Consider the following 22,850-nt stretch of genomic DNA (forward strand, 5'->3'; position numbering starts at 1 on the left):
CTTAGGGTTTTCCCTCTGAATTTTGACCCCTCCCCCAAGCTTGGAAATTGCCTTAAGAATACCATACAATAATATTATTTGACTTGCCAGTAAAGTGCAAATTAAGAGTTTCAATTATGACTCTTATTATGACAATGACTTTTGTTTTGATTGTGTTGTCTGCTGTGTCCACACAGTCTTTTAGCACCTGACGGAATCCTGGTGTGTCTCAGGGCACGGGTACAAGTGGTGGTGGAGTTCAGGTTGCAGAGGCAACCAGAAATCTGTAACTGTCCTGTGCTCAACTTGCAAACCTGAATGGTGATCCATCAGTATCCATTATTTTTTTTACAAATAATCAATCTACTTAAGCATGTAAAGCTAAGCTGCAAAAAGGGCTATAAGGCAGTATCTCTTCAAGCTGATGTCAGTTCAGTTGAGGAGAACTTAATGAAGGAGTTACTCCATGATGGACTTTGATCTGATTTTGAAGCAGGGTAGTTTTGGTCTCTTGTACTGTAACACGAAGCTGTCAATGTTAAGCAAGTTAGCTTGACCGTGTAGTGTTCATACTGTGATGCCAGTTTTAAGGAGAGGTCAGAGCACATTCTGACCATGTTGTGTAGCTAGAATGTGCGCTGCAGAGTCATTTTGCCTTTTTTCTGCCTGTTGACTGTAAAATCTCTTTATCAGCCTATTGTACTAGCTCAGATTATTGCTGATGTGGAGTTCTAATAGATATTTGAACAAGTGTGACAAGTTTTTCTTTCCACCTTCTCTTGAGGTTAAGGGAGTTTATATTTGCATAGCTGTTGGATGTATTCAGTACAAGCATGTACTGAATATTTTTCCCCCCCTTCAAAATTTAGGAAATTTTCTTAACAAACATTCCAGGATTTCAAATAACAACGGCCAAGAACAATGCATACAGCTGTTTCTTTCTCAGGTGGAGCAGCAGCTAATGGAAGTTGTTTTCATGTCTTGTTAAAATAATAGTTGTTTACAACCACTTATAGAACCAGTTGCTTGAGATTTTCCACTCAAATGCTTTGTAGTGTTTTTCCCTCCTGTCTTTAAGCTACTCCTTCTACTAACGAGTTTTATTAGGCCTGGGATCTTCTCTGGATAGAAGGGGAATGGTAGATTAATCATTTAATTCTTATTCTCTATAGAGTTGGTTCAAGGGTGCAAGTAAGGAGGTTCTTCATTCATTGGTCTGTGTAGTTCCTCAGTTAAAAAAAGGTGTGGGTACTAAGAGATTCTGTTGCCTTAATATGGTCTTTCTAGAGCTGTGTTCTGCAGCCTTTTTGTTTCCAGTATTTTAAGCTGGTCCAAAAAGTTTGTGTGTGAGGGAAGAGGACTGAAGAAAAGGAAGACAAGAATGGTTTTGGCAGCTGCCTCTGCACTTTCTTCCAAAACTGAGTCATAGAAGTGTCAAACTAAGGAAGAAATAAGTAGCTGGAGGGATTACAAGTGCAGGATGGTGGTGACCTGTGTAGCTGTAACTCAAAGTACACAACTGGTCTGTGGCCAGCTGTTAGACAACTTTTATTTAACTGTAATTTTTTATTTAACTTCTTAATTTAACTTTTATTTAATTTTACTAGAAGTTTGACAAAGGTGGGGCAGAGTAATCAGTGAGAAATTATACTGTGGATTGTCTGTTGATCAAATGGTATGGGAACCCATGTAGCAGTTCATCCCTCTGCGGTGTACTAAGTGTTCCTCAGTCATCTCTGACACATTTCTCCAACTAGTCCTGTAAACTGTCTGGTGGAAGAGTCTGTGCCCTCCCCACCTTGGTGCCGATTTCCAGTCATCCTCTTCCTCTGCTACAAGAAACCATTTCTGAAAATCAAAATTATTTTCTCTTTGCTTCTAGTTAAGCCCATTTCTTCATACTTGGTGGACATACAGAAAAATTGATCACTCTCTTACAGCAATTTCTCAGGTGTTGCAGAGTGCTGTTATGTGTATTCCCCCTTACATGCTTTTGTTTTTCAGAAAATAAGCGAAGCCCCTTCATTTTTTCCTTGTAGGTCCTGTATTACGTGCTTTGATTTAAAGTTATCCTGCATAGATTAATCTCCCAGGAAGAAAGTAACAAGTTTGAACATCCATATACTAGCTATAGCAGATCAGCTAGACACCAATGGGTACTTAGTACCTGTAGAGCCAGCTTGTTGTGAGCCTGAGATGTGGCTCTTACCAAACAGATTTCCTTTTAGGACGACTCCTGCCCCCAGAGAAGATATGCAATGTTAGACTTGTACAGACGATGTTTCTCTGATTGGAAGCTGGCACAAGTTAGCTATTGACTGAAGTGTGTCAGTCTGCTACTAAATACGAATAGATGAAAAAATATAGAATTGCAATTGTTCTTTATTAATTTTCCATGTTAAGTGACTAATTTCCCTGATTATCTGTCTCACAGTACTGGCTGGATCCTGCAAAGACCCTTGCTGAACATAAAGAATTGATAAACAGTATGTATTTTATTTGAACTTAAAGAACGTATCTGAAGATGAAGTAACAGGGGCAGTGTTCTGTATATACAGCCTGTACAACACTTAGATTCTATTCACAACAGATTGGTAGTTCTTGAACAAGTTTACTACTGCTGTTCATAGCTGTATCAAAGTTTCTAACACGGAAAATACCATCATTTTCAAATAATTGGTGTGATTATTGTCCGAAGATTTCTCTGTGTTTAAATTTAATTTTAGAATAATAAATGGTGATATTCTTGTGTAATTGATTTTGTAGTAGCTGTGATACTTCTATCACAGTGTACCATACCATAATCAACTTAGATTCCTTTTTTGCTTCTGAAAGTAAATGTAGTGCCACTTACTGATAATAGTGTCTGCTGTTACTGTCACTCTTCAGATATCACAGATGCAAGACCTACTATTTTTCTTATAATTAAAGAACATGATAAGATTATTTTGCTTAAGAATTTGGAGACCTTCTATAAAAAGATGCAGAAGTGGAGCATGCATGGAATAAATGTAGCTGTAAGAATTTTGGTACTGAGTTCACTGAGTCTTTTAGGAGACTAACCTTTTTAAAAGGTGAATTAGAAAAGCTTTTCCAAATATTTCTTAATTAGAAGTGGCACATAATTAAAGTTGCTCCATAAGATATTTGAAAGTGTGGAAGGGATTAGTATTCAGTATTATTAGTTAGGACAGGGAATCACATTTCATGCACAATTACATTTTTCAAAACGTTTCAGTGGAAAAAGTTTCTAAAGGTCAAAATCAAGCAGTAAAAAAAGAATATATCTTTGAGAAATAGTAAGTCAGGAATGAAATCTAAAGTTAAATCTTCAAAATTAGCAAAAACTCCAAGTAAACAGAAAAGCTGTGAATAAATAAACACAAGACCGGTAAAATCCCAATAAAAATTCTTTTCTTTTTTTCCCCACATGTTTAATGACTAGAGATATGGGGGTTTGCTATGTGGATGTAAGATTTTTTCAAGTTTCATATAACATTAAGATAAGCTTCTTAGTAGCTTTTTTGTAGCCAGCTAGTAACTATTCCTAGCAATTAACAGTTCATAACAACTAACTTTTGCACCAAATATTTTTTCCCTTAGCTGGACCACCATACACTCTGTATTTTGGCATTAAATTCTATGCAGAGGATCCATGTAAACTGAAAGAAGAAATAACAAGGTACAGTATTCAATAGGAGTGTAGGCTGTTCATTTCAGGGTAGTAATCTGTTCCACTCAGGTGCATATTGTTGTGGTGTGGCTGGGTTGCATTTTTCTGCTTGAACAGCAATCTGGTATGTGTAGGAAGAGAATTGTGATAGCTTCACAGTCATCGGTATGGACAACCATTTGGAAGCCCAAGATGAAGAGGTGCTGCTATCTGGTGCATCAAACCCAAAGGGACTTGATATGCATTTGTTTGGGGTATTTTTAAGGAATCCATTGTCGTATCTGTATTTATATTGTGCTATAATCAAGTTTAGAGTTTTCTTTGGTATCAAATATGAATACAGGGAATTTTCTTCTGTATTTGCCATAGCTTAAGTTCCAGAACTGTTTTTCAAGAGGATTTATTTTGGTCTTTCTAAAAATATGCAAAGGAAATTGAAGAGTTGCACGCTTTTGATTCTTTTAACTAAGCTTGACCCCTACAAAATATGAGGATGAGCACACTGACACGTGCATACGCACGCACACAAACACATACACCCACATGCTTGCCTGAACTCTCATGCATAGGGTTTTCCGTTTGCTTTATTTATGAAAGCTTTCAGACAATTAGTTTTAGGTTCAAAAGGAAATTTGAGAATTTGAATAAGTAGGTGGACAAAATTAGTGTGCTGGCTTGCATTACTAAATGCCAAAACATGTCTTTTGATGTCCTAGGAATATGACACATGAGAATTCATTGGAATGCATGGAGAGTTTTTAATTTTCCTTAATCAAAGGTGGCAGTTGTTGCAGCACAGGCAGAATATTTTTCTTGTACCAGACTGAGAAAATTCTTTTGTTTCCATACTGGCACAGCAGGAACAAAAGTCTCCAATGTAACAAGTTTGGGACTAGCCTGGTAAAAATAATAAACACTCTGACTTCGCCGGTAAAAGAGAGCAATCTGGCCACAATGTGATGCCCCTATACTGTGAAGGTTTGATGCAGTTTTCCTATACTTTTCCAGAGAAGTGCTTTCAGCCCAGCTCACAGGGGAAGACCGGTGGCCCTGGGAAGGAAGCTTTGGCCATCAAACCTGTTGTGATTGCTAGCTGGGAGGCAGGGTGGATTTCTCTTCGGGAAATCACAGGAGCTAAATTTTGAAGAAGTGTTTCTCTTTGCCTTGTGATAAGGTCAGTCAGTGATTTGCACTGCTGATTAGGTGTGTGAATCTAGTTGAGAAGCATTTTAGTATAATTAGTAAACCTCTGCTCTTGTCTGTATGGTGTTTGGTCCTGCAGATTTTAGACCTTAGAAGGTATGGAGGGAGGCTATAAGAAAGTGACATGCTTGTATTGACAGTCTTCAGCAAAACGTATTGAATAGTCAAATGCCCTCAACATTTCTGAGCAGTTATTCCTGTAGGCTCTTAAACCTTGGAAGGAGGGTTTGTATACCTTTTCAGAAGAAAATACAATAATAAAAAAACCCTTCCTTCTGCTTAGGAGGGGTTAAAGGCATTATTTTTCTTTACGATAGTAATTTTCTGCCTAAATGTGTGTAATTCCACTGATGTGTTAACTGTTTTGTGCTAACCAGTGTGTTTCTTTGGAGCATGTGTTTGTTATTTTAGTGGATGTGAGAGCGGACTGTGTGGTTGTTAGATGTTGATGATCTATGGCATTACATGATTACTATTTGCAAATAATGAAACCCTGTCAAATTTGTAATTGGTTCACAGCAAAATCTGTCTGGCTTTACACAGGCAAAAGCTAACACTGTGGTGATTCATATTAACATTTGTTGGTTGTGTTTGCTAGAGCAAACTAGCACTTAGGCACTATTATATATGCATGGCAAATTTGACAGCACACAAGATGAGAGTGCTTTAGCTACAAGTTTGGGCAAAAGGCTTGGTTTTATGAGGAGCTTAGTGGCTTCAGTGGGAACTGAGATTGTTCAGTTCTTACAGGAGTCACTGAAGAATTTAGCAGTTGGCTCTGACTGTTTTTGTAGGGATGTAGTGTTTTTTGCAGTTTCCTGTCCTGCTTTGAGGTTACTCTATAAAAATGCAGAAGTATATCTATTTAGATCCATGCTACATGGAGAATGTATTTGTAGCTTAATCTGGTATGAAGCTCTGCACTGTAGATACGGAGAAGTGCTAACAGAAAGACAGATGCATATCAGAAATGCATTTAATCTTAAAAAGAAGATGCTGCGTACTCCACAATGGGTGTAAAAATACCTTTGTCATTAAGATAATTCGTACAGAGAAGATATGTCTAGGTAGGACTGATGTGCATAACCTAGAAGCAGTACTGAGGTATTGCTCAGAGTGAAGAAACAGAGTCTATGCACTTTGTGCTGCCTAATGATTTTTCCATAAAATTCTTAGGCAGTGCCTGGACCTTTAAGGTGGAGAAGATTAGCCATTTTTTTAAGGCTGGACACTCCTAGAATAGTATCTGTCATAGCCTAGATTCTGGGAGATGATTTACCAGAAAGACACTCGTATCCTTACTCAGAGGCTCATACAGTCTAGTAAAGTTGGCTGGGTCTTAAGAGATTTGTGGGTCAGCTATCGTGTGACCTGCAGTTTGCCAACTTCCCTGATCAGCGTAGGTGCAGTTAGAACTTACAGACCATTCAAGGAGCTTTCATAAGTAACTTTTAATAACACAGAATAATTTATTTGTAGTGTAGCTGGATGGCTATACATAAATAAAGTTGAATTAGTAATGAAAAAGCTGTATGCTTGTACGGATAATCATTTTTGTTTCTTTAAAAAGTTACCTTCTCAGTATTGTTACCTTTTGTAGGAACTTTGTGCAAGAAATTTGCTTAGGTTGATGTGAAACACTGTGTAAATCTGTTGTGATAAACCCGGACAAAATCCAAAAAGCATTTAAAAGACTTCCTATAAATGAGTATGGGGAGTTGCAAAGCCGAGCAGATCCTTTGTATGATGGCTTGTTTTCCTGTCCTTACTTTTCCATCTGTTCTGTGCATATTGGTTCACAGTAAGTGGTCTCAGTATGTGCTTCATCAAGTGTAGAAGCAGGTAATGCCTTTGAAAATTACATTTTTACGCTTTTTTACGCCTGCTATCTCTGGTGCAAGAAGGAGAGTACTCTATGCTGCAGCATACAGTTGCTGCTGATGGTATGCCCATCCACCTTTTTCATGGGCATATGGACTCCATCAAATCTGCTTGCTGCTCTAGAGTTGACACTCTGGTGTATGGCGAGAAAATGCTTGAGTAAAGATGTGTCCAATACCCAGATCTCCCTTATATTGGTCCCCTGGTCAGGTTAAACTTTGATAAGTTACTTCTTTGATTTTTCTGGTTCCTAGTGCTCTTCCCCACTTCCTGACTGCTCTATGAAAGTCAAAAGAAAGAAATTACATTTTCAGAGGGAAAATTAATTGTATCTGCACAATATAAGCAGGTGGGAAGTCTACAGAGTGCTTGCTTACCTAGGTTCTTCCACTAGATTAATCTTAATTGTTACTTCAAGGTCAATAGGGAAAAGCCATTCAGAGAGGAATATGATTTTAGACTGTCACACAGTTATGGTGAATGGTACGTCTTAAGTAAACTGGAAGATGATGAAAGATTACTTGGTGCATAAGACTCAATATTTAAATAATAACTGTTTTCTCTCTGTGTTTTAGGTATCAGTTTTTCTTGCAGGTTAAGCAAGATGTTTTACAGGGCCGTTTGCCTTGTCCAAGCAACACTGCAGCACAGCTGGGAGCATATATAATTCAGTGTAAGTTCTTCTGGCCAACTGAGAGCTTATTTCTTTTAATGCTGCATTATGATTAATTTTGATGAAGATTTCACTAACACTTCATGCATTCATTTCAAAACAGAATAAAACTAATATGACTTATTTCAGCTAAAGAACTGTAAATAGATGACCATGCTGAACTGATAATATAGAAGGAATATAGAGGTTAATTGAAAGAAGAAACTGAAAAGTCAGTCTGAAGACTGCCAAACACTCTTTGCCTTGCTAAGGAATATCTCGTCATGTATTAAGACTTCATAACTTACTCGGGATTGCATACGGAGTATGACAAAATCTTCGTCAGGACATTTACAGATTTGATAGACTATTGGCAGCCTCCAGCCAACGAAGTCTGTCAAATAAAAGATTCTTTAAAAAATTACATTTTGTCAATATGAATGCCCCTGTGCTTGAAGGGAGGATGTGTTTTGACCTGAAGTGAAGGATTTTAATTCTCTCTGTCATTTATCTGCATTTACTCATCAGTAGTTAGCTTTCCAGAAATGGATGTTATATTCTGCATGCTTGATAGAACTAGCAATCAATTAGAAAGGAGCTATCTGTCTACCAGTTAGTTATTCCTTTCATATTGCAACTCAAGCTCTGTATTGAAATACAATTTGGTTACCAAAAATCATGTGCTTAGTTATGCTGGGACCTGTACCTGTAATTTGTTTGATGTTAAATTAGAATTCTCATGAGTGATATGTATTAAGCAAAGATTATTTTTATTATTGGTGTTTCAATTGTGACTCAACAACACTTAGTACATCAAAAATAGTCATCCTTTCATTTCCATTTTAGAATAACAAGGCAGAATAACTTGCGTATTAAATGGGAGTAGGCATTATACAGAATTTCACTGTGTTGTATGTGTTTCTGAAAACTAAATTTGAGCAGTTTTTATTTTTGTGCAGTTATTTTATACTTCATTTTGCCATCTAAGAAATGTGACATGAAAAACTGTTTGCAGTGTACATTTCACTTCATACATGCCTTCCCTGAAAAAATACTGCAAGTATGAAGCAAGAAAATATATAATAATGGTAATATCTTAATATTATGAGAAATTAGTAAAAAGAATTAATTCTTGTCCTTCAGTAATTTTGTAAGGTAGTTAGAGTATGGGGAGCTGTGGTTTTGGTATAAAATCCTGCTTCTGTGATTCTATTCTCAGATACTCAGGAAAACAATGGGATAGCTGATGTGAGAGTAGAGAGTTAAAGCATGGCAAAGGTTGCATACAGTGGGTTAAAGCTAGCCCTGGCACCAGCAAGCATGCATTGCCATTGACTGTATAAAGGTTTTGTCCTTTTATTTAGGCCCTGTAGTTGTTCAAGGTATATAAAGACACCTGAGCAATGTCTGTGTCAGATACTGAAAATATGAACCCAAAGCATCAGCACTGAGGTCAGCAGGCTTTCCAAGGGTGATGTGCCTGACCGTGCTTTTTTCTTTTCCCAACTGAAATGAAATGAAGTGTGTTTGTGCAAATTCAGTAGTAGCTGAGCAGCTCTGCTTCTGTAGTGATATTAGTGGTGTCTTTCCCAGTGGAGCTAGCAGCTGCTGAGATCTGGAGGAGGAGATATGGCCACGTGCTCTCCAGAGTCCTCTACCCATGTCCTGCTGCAGCCACTGGCCTTGCGGTCACCGTTCAGGTTGTGCCTGGGTGTCACCTTTGGTCTCCAGGCAGATCCTGTCCTTAGCGCTTGAATCATATTCCTTCTTTTGTGGTCAAAGACTATGGACTGTTATAGTGGTGATGGTGGAAAAATCAGTACCCATGGCACAGTTTGCAGAATATACCAATTTTCCTATTGGGAATGCTGGAGTTGCTGTAGTCCTGTTCTTATTCCTGCTATGGGCAAGAGCCACATTGTTTTTATGGAGGTTTTCTAAAGAAACTTCTCAACATCTCTACCGAGCAGATCACTGTTTTGTTCTAGAAACATCATTAAATTCTGGAAAGAAACGTGAGTTGATAGGTGAATCTTTTTCTTCTTGACTCTTGAAGCTTGCTTTTGGTGATTTTTTGGCTTAGGAACCTTTTTGGCTTAGGGCATTCGACAGGAACCTTCTCTGAAGCTTTTCTCAGAGAAGCCCAGTCTATGCAGATTTTACTCAGGGTTATTAAAAAACTGAAATAATAACTTTTGCAGGGCCTCGCAGATAGATGCAATTATAGGTAAGATCAGTAGAAGTGTGTTCTGACACATGTGCGTGTTTAGTTTATAATCGCATTGCAACTTGCAAACTGGTGTGACTAATGTATGCAAATTCAAGGTTGTTTCAAAGAAAATTGTATCACCTATTCAGTACATTCTTTAAGAAAATATCTTTTAAAATTATTTTGATTTTGAAATATTAAATTAATGAAGTTAATGTTCAGGAAACATGTTGTTATTTTATTCAAAAATTAAGTCTAGTGTTGGCTCACAAGAAATGACACCCCTAGAAGGGCACACCTCTAGGTATCTCAGGATATTTGTCTGTATTTGCATTCCCACACTGATGTTTATGTTAGGAGTCCCAACAATATGAATCAGTTCTGTCTGTAATATTACAGCTTATCACAAAGGCATAGATATTCCAAAAGCTAGACTTTTCTTCTATACTTGTTTTACATACGCTGCCAAATAATACATGCCATCAAGTTTCAGCTTTACTGGCTTGGACAAAACTGTATCTAGTTCTGTGGAAGTGGTAGATTTCCTGTCAAAACCTCTTGCTCTTTGAACCTTCCATTTATCTTTTAAAGTGACTGAAGACATTTTTTTCTTGATGTTATGTGTACTAATATGAACAGTTCTGTACTGTCTGAGTTTTTTAACTTACTGCATGATAAATTGAGAGTTGGAAAGAGGTGGCTTGGCACTAATGGGTGGATTATATTACATGTTTTTTGGTTAACATAAAGCACTGAAAATAGATGACCTTTCTTTTCTTCTTGTGTCCTTTAGCTGAGCTGGGGGACTATGACCCATACAAGCACACTGCAGGTTATGTCTCGGAGTACCGCTTTGTACCAGACCAGAAGGAAGAGCTGGAAGATGCCATAGAGCGGATACACAAAACTCTGATGTAAGAACTCAGTACTGTTGGGAACTTGGCAGGTAACATCATCAGAGACGCTTGGTAGGTAGGGAAGGGAGCAGCTTGTGGTGCAGAGTGGAGGTCTCTAGGCTCAAGGAAAGAGCACAGGGAATTGAGTTATGTCATTCAGAAGCAGAAACCATTTTACATAATTGGAGTTGTTCTTCCAGGAACTCAGTAGGACAAAAACTGGAAATACGATGCCTGTCAGACCTTGGTATTGGTGTTTCAGAACCAACAGTTTTAACACTGCTCCTGTTTCCTCTTAGTTTTGTAGTTAAAAATAATGAAATCAAAATCTGTGAGTTCAGTTCCCTGTTCCAGGACAGGTTTCCTGCATAATTTTGGAAAAATTGCTTATTATGCCCATGCCTCAGTCACTGTCTGTAAAATAGGGATAAAACCATTTCTTTCCTTCGTACTGCCCTGTGTATTCAAATAGACTATTAGGACAAAACCACCTTTAATCTAATAGCGTACAGTGCTCGGTACAATGAAGCTTCTATTTTCTTGCCAGATCCTTAGCTGGGGTAATGAAGGAGTGCTTGTAGCAACCTGCATGAATCCTTGTGGGAGCAGCTCACAGTGCAGGAAGTACCAGGAAAGCAGTTTGTATGCCCGTGGTTTAAGTGATAATCTCACTTGCAACATCGACATGAACTAAAGAGGCAGTTTGCTTTTAGAAGCATAAAGTCCTTTCATTTTATTAACCAACATATCTTACATTAAATGTATTTGCAGTGGTCAATATAAAGGATTCCACTGTAAGGAAGAACATGATTTGTAAGAAAAAAAAGCAGCACCTAGAAACAGAGGCATCAGGCAGCACGGACTAACACGGGGCACTCAGAGTGTTGGTTTCTGGACAAAAACCAAAGAAATTCGAAAACATTTGTGTGTGGCCTTAAAGCAGTGGGAACACAGCATATGTGGTGGCCCTCAAAATAATTTTGGTTTAAACTGAACAAGACACTACAGAAATTCACAGGTGTTGAAGCTGTGCCCGAAAACCTTTCTTATGTATGAGAAGGAGCTGAGAAGGTAGGAACAAGGTAGGGTTATGGTACTTGGCAGAGGCAAGTGTTGAAGAGATTGCAGGAGGAGAATATGAGGTGCACTGCAGACAGGGCAAACAAGATCTGTAGAGAAGTGAAACATGTATGTCAACAGACCTGGGAGATTAATGCAATCACAGCTTACCCTTTGTAGAAGTTGAAGTTGACAGATTCATTTTTATAACAGAGACTGCGAAAATTAAAATCTCCAGCTTTCAGTTACTGGAATAATAGTCACCTTAGACACAGAACATACAAGTTGTACTATCGTTGAGATTCTGGATAATCTCTGCCTGATGGTGGATCCCAAGGTGGTGGACCCCTGGTTTTCTTTCAGACTGCAATTTGTGCGTGCAGTGCCTACCTTTGATTACTTGTCAAGGGAGTGGAAAGCAAAACTGCAGTAAAGACAACCAGGAGATGAACTGGAGTGCCCAACAGACAAGCAAAGCAAGATCAGAACTAGTAACCTCTGGTCCCATCAGTTCTGTCAGTGCTCAAGAGAGGAACAACAGCAGCAACACAGAGAGGAAAAACACAGCAATCTCTTAGTGAAGTTGGAGCAAATAACATACTTTCCAGTAAAGAGCCAGAAGGTGATCCTGTGAGAATATAGCTTAAATACTAGATGCATTTGCAGCAGCTGTGTAAGCAGTCTTCTTAAAGGGGAGCTTTAACTCTATGTTGTCTCTAGGCATACAAAAAATATTTAAAAATCCCCAGCAATTCAGAGCCACTTTTTGTCCCGCTCACTCATTGTTAGAAATGGCCTTCTGCACAAGAAACAGTTTCAGTGAGATTAGTTTTAGGCAGAAGTACTCTTGGTGTATGAGTAACAGAGGCTGAACCACAAGTCACTGTGTGAAAGCACTGCAAATCAGTGAGATTTGGCTTCCCAACCTGCTGTTCCAAATGTTAGACCACAGTGCCTTCAAAAATGCAAAACGTGAAATTAGTTTTGTAAAACATATGCCAGAAGTTCAACCATACATGAAGCCAAAATAAACATTTACTTGCTTATCTCCAAGTTCATGTTCCTGGTAAGTGTAAAGAAACTTGTTCTAACAAATCCAAGTTAGGTGCAATTGTGATATAACCATTTATTAAGATGAAAGCAGTAAGAATCATTTTATGAGTATGTTCATCATACCCTTTGTCAAAGTAATGTAGAGATAATCAGAGCTAGCCATCTTGTATGTAGATCTAGACTTTTTGATTCTCTTGCTGTTATGAAGCCACAGCCTGGATAAAGGTTAAGTAATATCTTCCCTGTAGTTTTGCATGTTAGTGTTATTTGTGTCTTGTTTAATGAGAATAAGTATTAACTCAGAGACACAGCTGATCTCTTTGACAAGTTCTGCTGTAGTTGGAGTCTGTCCCAGTTGCCACATTGACCTGAGCACTCTCTTTCAGGGGAGAGAGTCTGTTGTTCAATAATTATTTCTGTGTGGTTTCCTGGCTGCCTTATAGTAACTGATGCACTGTGGAGAGCCTTGCTAAGGGGCCTTTTGTGAAGTAAAGAAGTACTGTTTTTTCAGTTCCAGAGATTGGAAACTGAGTCACAGAGAGGTTGTTTGGTTCAGCATCACAGAGGCTGTGTTTGAGAAATGAAACTTGAGGTGAATTGCTATGTACCAAGGTACTGATACTAAGCCACCTTCATTCCTCTCTCTCAGGTTTCTGTAGTCATTAGAGTAGTAAATCAGATCAAGGCCCATTTGCCTCAAAAAGTTTGTGACCCCGCAGATGAAATTCAGAAGCTGGGGGAGCAATGGTTGTGAAGAGGAGTGATAACTGTCTTTAACACTGTCTCTAGTGTTCTTATATGCTTATTGATCTAGAGCTGTGATACTCTTTCGCTGCTTGGCTGCACTAGGTGTCAGCAATTTAGTAGCATCAAAAAAGAGAGTGAAACTAAGGTATACCGATTGCTAGTTCAGCCTGGCTGTCATCATCAGCACTGCCAGCACTGACGTCTGCACGTGTGACAGTGGTCTCTTTAGTTAAGAGGTTCGAATGGCTAAGGGCACATCCCCAATCATCTCACATACCAGAGACATTTTAGGGATGGGTTTGTGATACAGTTGGGAAAAATTTCTTTATCCTTTCTGGAGCTCAGCATGGAAGTGCAGGGGTTTATTTGCAAGATGGCTGTGGCAATGCTTGTACTTTGCCTGTGCTAGTTACGGCCAAACAAACCATTTTTGGTTGCAGGTTATCTCGCAGTCTTTTACACGGCACAATAGTTGTTCAGGGATTCATTCAGTTGCAGGTCTTTGAGCAAGTTTCTAAATCAGGTAAGGTGAGGGAAGTCAGAGGTGGCAGGAGTTTCTGACTGCATCGAGTCTCTGCAGCCTGCCTGCTGCAGTTGTTGTCCCATCTATAAACCAGCATGGAGATCCCAAGGTCGGATAGCAGGGTGAGGTGGCCTTACACTGTCATGCCCATCTGGAGGAGCAAGCAGTGGCTTCAGGGCTTGCACATGAAGAAGCAGACACTCGTGCTGGAGGAGGGATATGATCCCTCAGTGCAAATGTAGAGCTTGTATTTTGGCCCTCTGACATTGCCTGTTCCAGACTGCAGCAGATTTGGGACTAATCAATAATTTGCAAGTCAGCTGTTCTTGTATTTTGCATTGATATTACATGCTGTCAGTGGGGCATGAGATGCCCCTGATAGTTAGCTTTGAAAGTAGCTTTCGGTATTGTTTAGGGCTGTCAGTGGCACTCAGGTGTACTTTGTGCACCTGAGCAGTGCACGTCAGCTGCACGGCTGTTATACTGTCTGCTCTGACATGACCAACTGCAGAGACTGTTTCAGTTTTGGGATGTATTGTCAGGTTGTGTGATGCTGAGGAGAGTTTGTGTTTTCATACATGATAAAAATGAAACACCTACCCTTGGTAATGGTGGGAATTGTTTCAGTCCCTGACATTCCCCTCTCCCCTTCATGCTCTGTCTTCTCCATTTGCATTTGGGAAGACTTCTTCCTCTGGCTTCCATCTGTTTCCTACAGAAGCTCCAGCTCACATCTTTAATTTCCTTAATATTTTTCCAAGTACACTTTATTATAAATTATGTATTATTGTAAAAATATTTACATTATTTGACTTGTTTGGTACTTTCAGAGATGGGTGAGAATAGTGGGATTAGCACATCAGCATTTTTGTGTGTGGCCAATAAGGAAACACTAACAAGAATATTTAAATTGGTATTGGATTTTAGCACTAATTCAGTAATGGGGTAATCCACTTTGCTCAGGGCTGATAGTGCTCCAGTGAACATTTTGCTTATGTTTCAGAGAGCTAGCAATAAGATTTTTACAAAATCAAGCTGTGGAGGAAAGTTTTATAGCAAAGTGAATAAAAGGTATGTCAGATGTGGCGACGCTGACATGCTGAATAGCCAGTGTTTGGCATATTCTGGATACAGAGATGAGTCACAGTTCTACTGGGAAATCTACCTCTTGAAGAAAGGGGTTTGTCTTTACAAGCTTCAGGTCTGCTGCTGTTCCAGAAGTGCTAATACCTGAAATAGTGTCAGTGCTGCTGTGTGTATGCTGCTTCAGCCCATCTCCCAGACACAAAGAACGCATTTTAAACACCTATGCTATTGTATTCATGCTAGTATTGCTGTTTCACTTCTTTCGTGTTGGATGTGATTTTTACTTTGTCAGGCATAACGTAAAGTTGGGAAAACCTGGAAAGTAGCTGCTAGGTTGGGGAGAGTGATGAGACAAGAAGTAGTAACGTGCATGTTGCAGGAGTTTTCCAGGTCTTGAGTCAAAATGTTGAACTCTGCTCCACACCTCGAATGTGGAAGGTAACAAATGAAGTGATGTTATTTCCCTAAGAGAACAATCACAGGGTGAAACGGGAGATGCATCTTTTTGAGGTGATATTTTCACAAGATGTGCTCTACTTTCCCAACAACAGTCCAGTAGCTTTCACAGAAGTTCTAAAAAGGAATGAAGATGAAAATGCAGCTTCAATTGTTTTCAGGCTTGCAACAGTGTCTTGCTCTTATATAAAAGGCAGTTATTTAGGGAAGAACAAATTAAATTCTGAGGGTAAGTCTGGTGAAGGCTTTGAATTTATGTAGTCATTTTGTTCTTTTTGAAAATAAATCCTTCATCAGTGATGTCAAATATGGCCTTAGTAGCCATGGGCTTTTTCCTCCACCGGTTTTCCCTATTGTTTCCTACCAGTATACAGCTGATGGTAGTTATTAATTGAAAAATTGATATTTGCAGCTAGGAAGGCAAGCTGGATCTTTGAAACTGATAATCTCATGAAACAGACTCCAAACTTTGTTTTCATAGTAGTAGACTTGGTTATTGCCAGTTGGTGTGACTCATTGTAGCCAAGGTTTTATGAAGAATGAAAAATTTTGTCTGAAGTCATGAACCCAGCTTTCAGAAATCCTTTGTATCTTCAGCACTGCTATGGGGAAATAGTACCCCAGTCAATCCTTCCATTCCTGCTTTATTAATAATCATGTAGTTATGGGGGAAAAGAAGTTATTTTGCATGTTCAAGCCTAAAAATTGAACGTCTGAAGTGTGTTTGTGACAGCAGAGAAAAGATGAGCCACTATAGTAGGCATACATTGTATGTACGATAACATGTATCTGTGGTAGCATCTTACATCAAAGAGTTTAGGTACAAGCTTGTGTCTACTGTGCAGTCTTACTTGAAGCGAGCAGAATTGCAGTGTTGAAAGGGTAGTGACAGTCTAAACAAATAGTAGGAAGGGTTGCATACCTGTCCAGCAAACTGTATTTATTAATATGATCTATTTTGATATGTTGACTGGAAGTGCAAAGTACTTACACAGAATTTTGTTGACAGGGGTCAAGTTCCTGCTGAGGCAGAAGTGAACTACTTAGGGGTGGCCAAATCCCTGGAAATGTATGGAGTGGATCTCCATCCTGTTTATGTAAGTGTTGTTTTAATATTCTAAAATTGGTAACAATAAAAAATATTTCTTGTGCTAATGTGAGGAGAGTATTTATATAGTTTAGTTGCCACAGAATAACCTGAAAGGAACACTGTACTTTAGAAATGCAAAGGAATAAGTATTTACAGACTGAGGGAATTCAGTCATTCATACATACAGAAGCCTAATGATTTTCAGATGAAAGGCTGTGATTGTATTACACCTATAAAAGACAAGCGGTTATACTCTGGAAAAAACAATTCAGATAAATATGAAGTAATTAGTGCAAGTGGCAGAAGAAATGAGAGACGGTTATAACCTTTGTCTTTGACACAAGAATTGGGACATTATTCTTGTGTAAATAACAGCAAGTGTATCCTGAAACCTTTTCAATACCCTTGCAAAAACTAGAGCGGGGTAGCAGCAGCGTGCTTGGCTTTTTTTAATATTCGTTGTGAAGGTTTTGCTAAAGATCTAGAGTACGTTACCAGCTTTTCATCTCCTGTATCCTGCAGTGTTGAAAGTTGTCTGTATTGCCTCAGCAAAACCCTCCACTTCATTTGTGAAACAGCATGTTTATTGGGATTGCATCCAAGTTAGCACCTGGAGGCTATGTGCTCCTGGTGGAAACATAATTCTGTCTTGTTTGAATAATTACGCTTGTGGCAGGTTTTTTTGAATAAAAGAAAATCAGGAGTTCAAATGGGGAGTTGTAACGTAGATAGTTCACCGAGTTAGATGTTAGTACTTTGTAAAATTACTTGAAAGAAGATAAAGAAATCAAGATACTACCAGAAGATTAAGTATGTATTTCCTGCTGAAAATTTTGTAGCCTACAATATGAAGTATTTTTTAATGCACCCTGTGGCTTAATTGTATTCATATCCCATGCTCTGTGCCCCTCCCACCCTTAGAAAGTTGGGGGAGTTACTGGAACAAGATTCAACATGAACCAACAAAACCATGTTAAATTAGTAGAGCTTGGAAATTTTTTTTTTCTTGTAGCTTGCTTTTGCTGTGCAATGAGAACCCTGCCTAGATAGTGAGGGGTGAGTTTTAATATGCCCAAGTCTAACCCATGAATATCATCATTTCTACTTATATTACAAGAGCAACAGAAGCTCTTACTTGAGAGTATAGCTGCACACATGAAAAGGTATAGTTCTTTTCCTTCCTCGGTCATACTAAAAATAAAGTTAACTTTAGCAGTTAGTTCAGTCAGGAGCACAGGCAGAGCTCACCAGATGTGCCTGAGCTTTCTCATATCGGTAGTCAGGCAGAAGGACACTTTCTACAGCCAGTCTGTCTCACAGCTGATATTTTTTGTGGTTTGTGGTCCACTGGTTTGGAGCTCGCAGGGCTCTTCCTTGTTGCCCCAAGTAGGCAGATGAATGACCTTTTGCAGCTGGCTTTCTTTTAACCTGGTGCACTAAGGTTTGCACTCTTTCAAATGTACAGTGCATCTGATCTTGGTTCCTGGCTGTAAGCTGGGGAGGCGGGGGCCTTCTGCCACTTGGCACCAGGGTTTTCACCCTGTTCTTTTCCAACAGTTTGTGATTTGGATACCGACCTCAGGGATAGTTTCCTATGGAGATGATGGAGACACCTGTTCCTTGCAAGTTGTTACCCATTCTGAACAAAAAAATGCTCTGAATCTCTCAGCAGGGGCTACTTCACTTCGTAGCAGAATGCAGGTGATACTATTTTAGGAGGGAGAAGGCAGCTGTGAGGTTATATTATAGTAGAATAGGTCAAAAAATCACTATTTACCTTCATCTGGAAGTTAGGATGTCTGTTGCATTCATGCCTGACTAAGGAGTTTAGTTTCTGAATTTTGGCCATTTCCCAAATAGCCAACAGGAATTCCTTAAAAAAAAACACCCCAACAACTATTTTTGTTTTCCACCATGGCATGTGGAATCTTCCGTTCTTTCCCTCACTGCCATTCTTTCTTGCCTCTTTGCCTCTATGCCTACAAGTTCTTATATAGGAGATTTTGTCAGTAGATCAAGTACGGTTTGCCCATTTGCACAGAGTGAAACAGTATGTTCAAGTCAGTCATCAGGCTGACTTCCTCACTGGACCTCAGTGCTACAGTGATACAGCTTGCAACTGTGTGAATGACATAGGTTTTTATTTTCTAGGGTGAAAACAAATCTGAATATTTTTTAGGATTAACACCCATAGGAGTTGTTGTCTACAAGAATAAGAAACAAGTAGGAAAATATTTCTGGTATGTATAATTTAAATGTGCTGTCTGTGCTAGAACAATAACAATGTTGTTATGTATGTATGTAATGGAAATGTATGATTTGTGATATCCATTTGAAAGGTTAATTGTATTGATTTAAAAAATTATACTTGGAATTCTCAATCTTTGTCTGGATTATACAGATTTTTAATTCTTTGAAAATCCAAGTATTTAAAAAAATAGTTCATCTCTACCATACTTATGCTGAAATGTTTAAATACTGCTAATTTTCTGTTGATATCTGGTGCATACCTAAAAAAAAATATCTACTTGTAAATTCCTTTTTGTCTTTGCATGTAAATATATAACATTACGTTTTATTATGCGTGAAATTAAAGGCTCCTGAGGTTCTGTCTTTTTTTCTGATATTACAGGCCTAGAATTACAAAAGTTCACTTCAAGGAAACACAGTTTGAACTTAGAGTCCTGGGAAAAGATGTAAGTTTTTATTTAAGCATGAGAGAAAAAAAAAAGTAATCTCAAGTCTGATGAAGTGGGAAATTTTGTTGTGTCCATCAAAATCTAGTTTATTTCATTGAATTTACTGCAGGAAACCATCAAACTGAAATTAACTTTGTTGATAGTTACTACAAGAACATTACCTGTCCCCACGTGCAGTATGTTCCTGATGGTGCTTGCAGTTTTGTTAGAGGAAGAAAGATTTTCTGTCCCTTTTTTGTAGGCAAGGGGACAGAACTGAAGTAGGAATTTTGTGACAACACTACCATTTTATGTTGTGCTCTGTGAATTAGAGTAGACTGCTTCTGCAGTGCCTTGTTTATGGTGTTGCATAGTGCTTTTAAACTAGGCTAAATCTACAGGGAAAGCTAATATTAAAATATGGATAAAGGAAAACTCGCAGAGCTATTAGGCATGGGTAGTTTTGTAGCTTGGAAACAGAAGCAGCCACATAATATAGCTCAGAACCCTTTTGTCAGTTTTTAACTTAATTGTGCTGTTAGACCATTTGAAAGAAAACAGTGTTGCTTCCAGGGAAGCAAGGATCACAGGTTGATAGCAAGAGAAGAGTTTTTAAGATAAGAGTCAGTGGAAAAAAAGAGAAAAATAATTATCACCTATGAAGCATGTGGGGCAGGGGGAGGAGGAGGAAATTATGCAGGGGAAATTGTGAAGTGCAGTAAAACAAACAGTTGCGGCCAGTCTGTGATTTGTGGTAGCTGGTTGAGTTGTAAGTTTGGTTTGCTGACTTTTGAAAATACTTTCTAGGTGTCTCTGGGATATCAGGAAGTTTATAGTTTTGAAGAAGGATTAGCCTGCTGGCAGTGTTCCTTTTTACTGGTTATCTGTGTGTCTTCATTCATTTATGTAGTGGTTGTTAGTCTCATCCATGATTTTTCCATGAGGCCACTTGGCACATTTGGTATATTCTGGGAAATGTAAATGTACCCTTGGCTGGTTGTCTTGCATCTGTTGTGGAGGGCGTTTCTTGTGCCTCTGCAGGTGTACTGGCAAGTTTTGCTTCTGTTACTCCCAAGTGGTTTGTATCCATTTGGTGTGTTGATCTATGGGAAGTTTATTTCTGGTAGTGTGTTTGTCGAAATCGCAGAGTTGTTTAAAGGCTGGGGGAAGGTTGGGATTCTCAGTGTTTCATGTGAAGGGTGAATGCCTGTTCATGTATAAACAAGTCTGAGTTTGACTTAAGAGTGAATTGCAGTGAAGTGATGCTGTAGTTTCTGTTTGAATACCACATACATGTTTTTTCTGTCTGAACCATGTAGAATTGCAAAGGTTTAACATGCTGAGCAGAAAACCTGGAAGCTTTGGAAAACATGCTTTAGTTGAGACTGTGAATGTTGATGGCCGGTGAACACTTACTATTGTGATCATAAAGCAAACACTTTGACAGTGCTTGGTAATTTCAAGTCTTGACAGGTACTTTCAGGAAATTGTTCAAGAGAACATTAAGTACAAGGGTGTGTACCGTCATTAAAAACTCCTTTGCAACTAATACTCATTTGAAGTGTTTCTACAGTGCTCCATATCCTAACAAGATCAGGAAAGGCCAAAATGGCCCAGAAAAATCTTCCTCTCCCTTTTTTTTAAAGGTTCTAGTGGTGTTGCTTTGAACAAAATTATGTATTGGAATAAGTAAACAGTAGCCTTAGTCTCTGGATTAAAGCTGTCGTAACAATTTATGCTGTTCTGCACCCAGAGGAGGGAAAGCTCATTAGTGTATTTATACAATTGTATCTTCCAATACTCCTCAAAAACTTAATTCACAGATTTATTTTATTCCTATGTTTTTTGGAATAAAGGCTATCACTTTGCCCTTTCATTTGGGACATGAGTTGTAGTATATAATAGGAGACTAAACATGCCATTTTTACTTCATCCTGCTCCCTGGGATAGCACTTTACAGCCCAGGACGTTAATATTTCGTTGTTTCGGATGTGGTATACCAAGTCTGGAGCATGTTACATGCCTCCACTTGGTTGGAGAGGACACCAGAAAAGATTCAGGAAGAGAAAAAATAATGGAGACTTTCCCATGGCTTAGATGAAACTTTATGGCATATAGTGAAGGAGTTAACACCATGTAATAAGAAAAGCAGATTATTTATGCGTATATGGAATGCTTTGTGTGAATCGTGTTTTCCATATTGTAGTGAAAACTCTGTGCAGACTGGATTTCAGTTTGTGTTTCCACACCTTTATTCACACTGATGGGTACCTTTCATGGGTACCACTGCTCATCAAGAGGAAGCTGTTGGCACTTCTAGTATTGATGAAGCGTTGCTCTTCTGCACGGGGTTATTTGTGGTAACTTCTTTGTCCTTTCTTTAAATGAATTTGTCTTGAGATTTTTTCAAACTTACCAAAGAATTTGAATGTGTACTTCCCACTAAAAAAAGGGTGGAAGTGGACATTGTGATCTCCTTGACAGATGGTAGGCATGGCAGCCTAAATGTATAGGTCCATGTCCTTAAGCTACCCCATACATTATGGGATGCCTGTGTCAGCCATACTTACGGCTGCTGAGTTTGCTGTTCACACAGTTTCACTTGTCATAAACTTGACGATTTAAAGAGCAGAAGATATTTATGCTTATTGTCTTGTAATAAAGTAAGGTGCTTCACCTATCCTGTTTTGTGGTGTAATCTCCTGTACTTCTTCATATCTCTTACATGAGAACATTTCCTGTATACTTAACTTCTTTATACTTTTCCTGCATACATGTTGCTATTGCATGCAAGCATGAGCATCGGTATTTTAGTTTTATCTTTCACTGCTTTTTGGTACTATGTGTTTTCTCCCTAAGGCTGTTGCTATTGCCGCTTCATAAACAAAATACTGTCCTTAATATCTGGCCGTCAATGACTTATACTGACATGTGAGACTAGGGACCTGGACCAGTTTACAGAAACTCTTTTTCAGTGGTGTTAATTATTGAATCAGTATTTCATTGTCCCCGGAGTGAGCCATTCTGTGAATTCTGAGCTAGAAGCATGTCAGGCTTTCTGTGAAACCTCTTAAGTATTGGCATGAAATTAGGAACCCTTCCCTTGCAAGGACTGCACGGGAGGATTCCCTGAACATGACAATTACAAAGAATTTCTGAAGATGAGAAAAGTGTATTTGCATGCAGTTTCCTTTAAGAAAACCAAGAGATCCATCTGATGCCCATGCACAATTCCTGGTAGCATAGATGTGTGTTGAGCAACCTTGCTGGAAGTGATCCAGCAGTACAGGTGGCTGCCAAAGCCCTCCCACCCCCCATGCCCAGATGCGAAAAAGCAGAGCCTCGTCACAATGGATGCACTATGTGGATGTGGGTAATTGCAGCGGTGCACAGCACGCTCTTCTGCTTTCCCTGTGTGAGGAACATGGCCTGCTTCCTAGATTTCTTTCTCAACTAAGGACATATAGCCTGTTTTTCCCTATTTTGTTTTGATAGATTGTAGGCTGGGAATGCAAATGTAGTAGTATGCCAGAGTGAGAGATGTGGCGCTTTTTTGCCTGTAGGTACCAAGTACTACTTCTGTGCTGTTCCCTGCAACCCCACACTGTTTTGTGTAACAGCGCCTTTTACTTGGGTTGCACTGTGTCTGAACATGCAAGTGAGTG

General features: G+C 38.9%; 1 protein-coding gene across 3 annotated transcripts in view; it reads left to right on the plus strand.

The window, feature by feature from the left end:
• EPB41L4A (erythrocyte membrane protein band 4.1 like 4A) overlaps positions 1-22,850 on the plus strand; it is a 134,070-nt gene that overhangs the window by 57,285 nt on the left and 53,935 nt on the right. For all 3 annotated transcript variants that reach the window (XM_056324506.1, XM_056324507.1, XM_056324508.1), the window contains exons 3-9: positions 2,414-2,465; positions 3,583-3,661; positions 7,312-7,409; positions 10,391-10,511; positions 16,427-16,514; positions 18,659-18,747; positions 19,140-19,203. In XM_056324506.1, the coding sequence (XP_056180481.1) occupies positions 2,414-2,465; positions 3,583-3,661; positions 7,312-7,409; positions 10,391-10,511; positions 16,427-16,514; positions 18,659-18,747; positions 19,140-19,203 (591 nt within the window). The remainder of the gene's footprint in view (positions 1-2,413; positions 2,466-3,582; positions 3,662-7,311; positions 7,410-10,390; positions 10,512-16,426; positions 16,515-18,658; positions 18,748-19,139; positions 19,204-22,850) is intronic.

Source organism: Falco biarmicus, chromosome Z, assembly GCF_023638135.1.
Source record: "Falco biarmicus isolate bFalBia1 chromosome Z, bFalBia1.pri, whole genome shotgun sequence".
Taxonomy (NCBI): domain Eukaryota; kingdom Metazoa; phylum Chordata; class Aves; order Falconiformes; family Falconidae; genus Falco; species Falco biarmicus.